The sequence below is a fragment of the Helianthus annuus genome, chromosome 16 (genome assembly GCF_002127325.2).
Source record: "Helianthus annuus cultivar XRQ/B chromosome 16, HanXRQr2.0-SUNRISE, whole genome shotgun sequence".
NCBI lineage: Eukaryota > Viridiplantae > Streptophyta > Magnoliopsida > Asterales > Asteraceae > Helianthus > Helianthus annuus.
Window position 1 is genome coordinate 128,405,377 of NC_035448.2, and position 3,762 is coordinate 128,409,138.

General features: G+C 27.8%; 1 protein-coding gene across 4 annotated transcripts; it reads left to right on the forward strand.

The window, feature by feature from the left end:
- The first annotated feature begins 261 nt into the window (after positions 1-261).
- Positions 262-3,355, forward strand: LOC110917076. 4 transcript variants are annotated; one of them, XM_022161691.2, is made up of 4 exons: positions 262-750; positions 1,028-1,098; positions 2,426-2,481; positions 3,144-3,355. In XM_022161691.2, exons 1-4 carry the CDS (start codon positions 706-708, stop codon positions 3,206-3,208), a joined length of 237 nt encoding a protein of 78 aa, XP_022017383.1. In that variant the 5' UTR covers positions 262-705; the 3' UTR covers positions 3,209-3,355. The 4 variants fall into 4 exon arrangements, 2 of the variants coding, with proteins under 2 accessions (XP_022017383.1, XP_022017382.1); XR_002580301.2 differs by lacking the exon at positions 2,426-2,481 and having other exon boundaries at positions 264-750; XR_002580302.2 differs by lacking the exon at positions 3,144-3,355 and having other exon boundaries at positions 264-750; positions 2,426-2,637.
- Positions 3,356-3,762: the final 407 nt, after the last annotated feature.

The following is a 3,762-nucleotide window of genomic DNA, read 5'->3' on the forward strand; positions in this document are numbered from 1 at the left end:
ACTAGTTGTTCCTTATATTTATGCTCCATATATTCCTGTGACTAGAAGCAAGAAAAAAGTAACAAAAAATAAAAATAAAAAGTGTTATTTAATTGTATAGAAAAAGATATATACGGAGAATAAGATAGGAGATTTTTATAGATTAATTTTTTAAGGATAAATGTGTTTATGGTAAACATACCGGTGTGTATGCTCTAAACCTAATATATAAAAAAAAAACTAAAAAAAAAAGAAGAAAACATGTGTATAAATACTAGGCCACCCACACAACCTCTAAATCATTCAAACCAAAAAAAATCAGTGTGTTCTGAACACCAATAAAAAAACAATGGCGTGCTTAAAACGCGCAAGTAAACAGTGAAAAGCAAGGAGGCTTCATGGACCCAAGAATCTCTTTCTCAAATGATTTTATTGATTCAAATCACCATGACAACACTTACACAGAAGCTCCTGTGTCTTCTGATTTCGAGTTTTCGATTCCCACTTTTTCATCAAATTCTGCAGATGAAGTCTTCTTCAAAGGAAAACTTCCACCATTGAAGGAGAAGGTGGTGACACTCAGAGATGAGCTGCTTGCTAATGATGATGATGACATGTTCATCAACAATAAGATCTCAACAGGATGGTGGAGAGAGAAGTTTGGACTTCGAAAAAGCCAAAATGGGAAAAGTGACAACAAGAATCTTGGAGGGTTAGAAACCATTGATGAAGCAAAGATCAAACCGGCTTTTTACAGTCACAATTCCACAGGTTAGTCTGCATGCATTTCTAAAGTTATAACAATAATTATGTATAAGTTAATTAATAACTAGTCTTATATGTAGAACAATATGTTGGTTTATATGAATTTCTATTCTAACAATTTGTTAAAAATCTATTCTAGCCTACAATTGAATCATGATTTCTGGTTACAAACAAAAACATTCTTTATGGAAGTGTGAGATGCAGAAGTTTAGTTTATTGTAAGATGACCTATTTAACCGATTCCTGTAATTTTATTTATTTATTTATTTTTATTTTTTTGCAGGAAGCAATCGGCGTAAATGAACTAATCAGGAGTGATTTTTTAAGGGTTCATGCATTTTATCACTACTGCAGGTGAAGGTCTTTTTTTTTCTTTTTTTTTTTTTTTAAGGTTTTTTTCCGTTCTATTTAGCATTTCTGATTGATTAGTTTAAGAAGTTGATGTGTGTCAAGTCATTTAACTGTTTCTGTAATCTGTACAAATATTTGCAGTTGAAGGAATTTCATTCTCCTAATTTTAATCTCATTATTTCAAAATTTCTAGTTGGTAATACTGAATCAGATGGTGCTACAAAAATATTTTAAAGTATATTACTATTATTACCCAATCTTTTGTGTATTTAAGACATGTATTTTTCTGTGCACATATATACTTTTTTGTAATACCTCTTGTGTTTGATTTAAATTATGGGCTTATGATATTCTTAAAATACAAATGAAACCCATATATGGACATTCAGTTCCTCAATTGAGAATGAAAACTTATATTTTAAGATGGATGGAGACATTCTATATATAATTGGGCCACTGAAACTTGGATCTTGTTCAGATCTCATTTATATGTGCAAGAATAAATTATATTGAAATTCATGCTTTTTGGAGATTGTTCCCTTTGCTTGCTTGGAAAATTCTAGGAGCAATCTGTGGAAACCTCATGTTCCTTTCTTTTCCTTACTGATATTAATTTTCTTATCACATGCTAATAGAATAGAACAATTTCTTTTGAGTTGTCTAAAAACAAATATGATATTTCATTTAATAAAATTATGATCTTAGATTGCATTTTTGCTCATTGCTAATTAATTAAGTGGTAACTACTTCAACTTTTTCTAGGTAGAATATGATACTAATTCATTTTTGCAATTTTAAAATTTTAAAAATAAAAAACAAATGCTATAAATCTAATTAATATTTGCCCTTTTAAAAACATTAAATAAAATAAAACGTTCTTATATAACCTAAACATGTGTACATAGGTTATATTATCTACGTATAAGTAAGTAAACGGTACAAAATTAAAAACAAGCTATGGACAAGTAAGTTTTATGTTTTTTTAGGTACATAAAACACAAATCAACGCAACTCATATGGGATAAATGCGTCGTGTTTTTGATCGAAGTCTTAGTATACTATATGCATTGCTACATATATTACATGTGTTACTAATGATATCTTATAGTGTGTGTATTATTGCATGCACCACTCTCTTATTCTCTCAATCATACTATACCTGTGTTGTAATTAACTTCCTCTGTTCCGTGTTTTTTTTTTTTTTTTTTTTATCTTTATTGTTATTGTTCCCTTTGTATTCCTGTGGTTTTTATGTGTCCAATGTTCTTACAGAATATACAATTTTAATTTAATTGTTCTTGTTTGATTTTTGTTTTGTGGTATTTTTCAGCTTCTTCTCTTCGAACGGGTTTCTATTCATTTGTTTTCATGTAACTTTGAATCAAGGTTCTCTTTCATTCTAATTTTGGTTTCCATGTGTTCTTAGTAATCCCAGCCTTTCCTCAAATCAAATATATGCTTGAAGCTAAACTGGTACCTAAAAAATGGGTTCTTAAATTTGGGGGTGGTTCCTGTTTGAATCCCTATTTGTTAATATCTAAATCTAATAAAAAACTCTAACAAATGCCACATGGCATTTTCTTATTCAAAATTTCAACTAATGCCACATGGCATTTTCTTATACAAATCATTAATCATTAATAATATTATTTAATAAATATCTAATTCTAATTAATGATTATTATTAATAATATTATGCTATTGATATTTATATTAATTAAAATTCAAGATTGATAATTAAAATAAAATACTTAAAGTTTTTATTAAAAGAATACTTCAACTTTTCTTTTAACGCCTGTTATCTATAATTTTAAAACATATGATTTTAATACTTTTTAAAATGAATAATTATGCTTAAGTTTTTTCATATGATCTATAATTTTTTTATTCCACATATTAGTTGTGGTTTCAGATTTATTATTGTATTTTACAATAATTTATGCTTGAGGTGAATACTATAAACTACTCAGTTCAGTCACATACTTATAATAGGATTTTGTTTCTCTTTTACTGGAAAGTGTTTGAATCTTATTTATCATTCTTTTCAGGCTATAACAGATTCATGCTAAAACAGGTGTTTTTTTACGGGTCAAAAGGATATGAGTCATGTTAGGCCAACGTTTCAACAACTTTTGTGCATACTATTTCTTTTATACATAGACATTTTGTAATATTTGATGTATTGTTAATGACTAACGAAAACATATTATCAAAGGTACGACATAGGATTTCTTTTTAATAAAACGATAACATTCAAATACTCTTGTCACATTTGGTCATTTCAGTTTTTTTTTAAATGAACATGTTACTCAGTTGAATCTTTTCGATAAAATACGACTCTAATATATTGATTGTTTCCACTATCATATATAAAATGTAACTTCAGTTCTATGATGTATTTGTAGATTTATAATATATACATATATACAAACAGTCCGTGTAATACGCGGGTCTATAGCCTAGTATGTATATATAAGGGTGGAGTTCTAGAGTGAATATTAGTGTATTTGTGAACTATATGAACAAATCATGGCAATTGATTTACACTTATATATTTATAATCAAGGGCAAGGATAGTTCACTAGTATTCATAGTGAAAGGGGTTGTTCTCAAATGAATCTAACCCATATATATATATATATATATATATATATATATATATATATA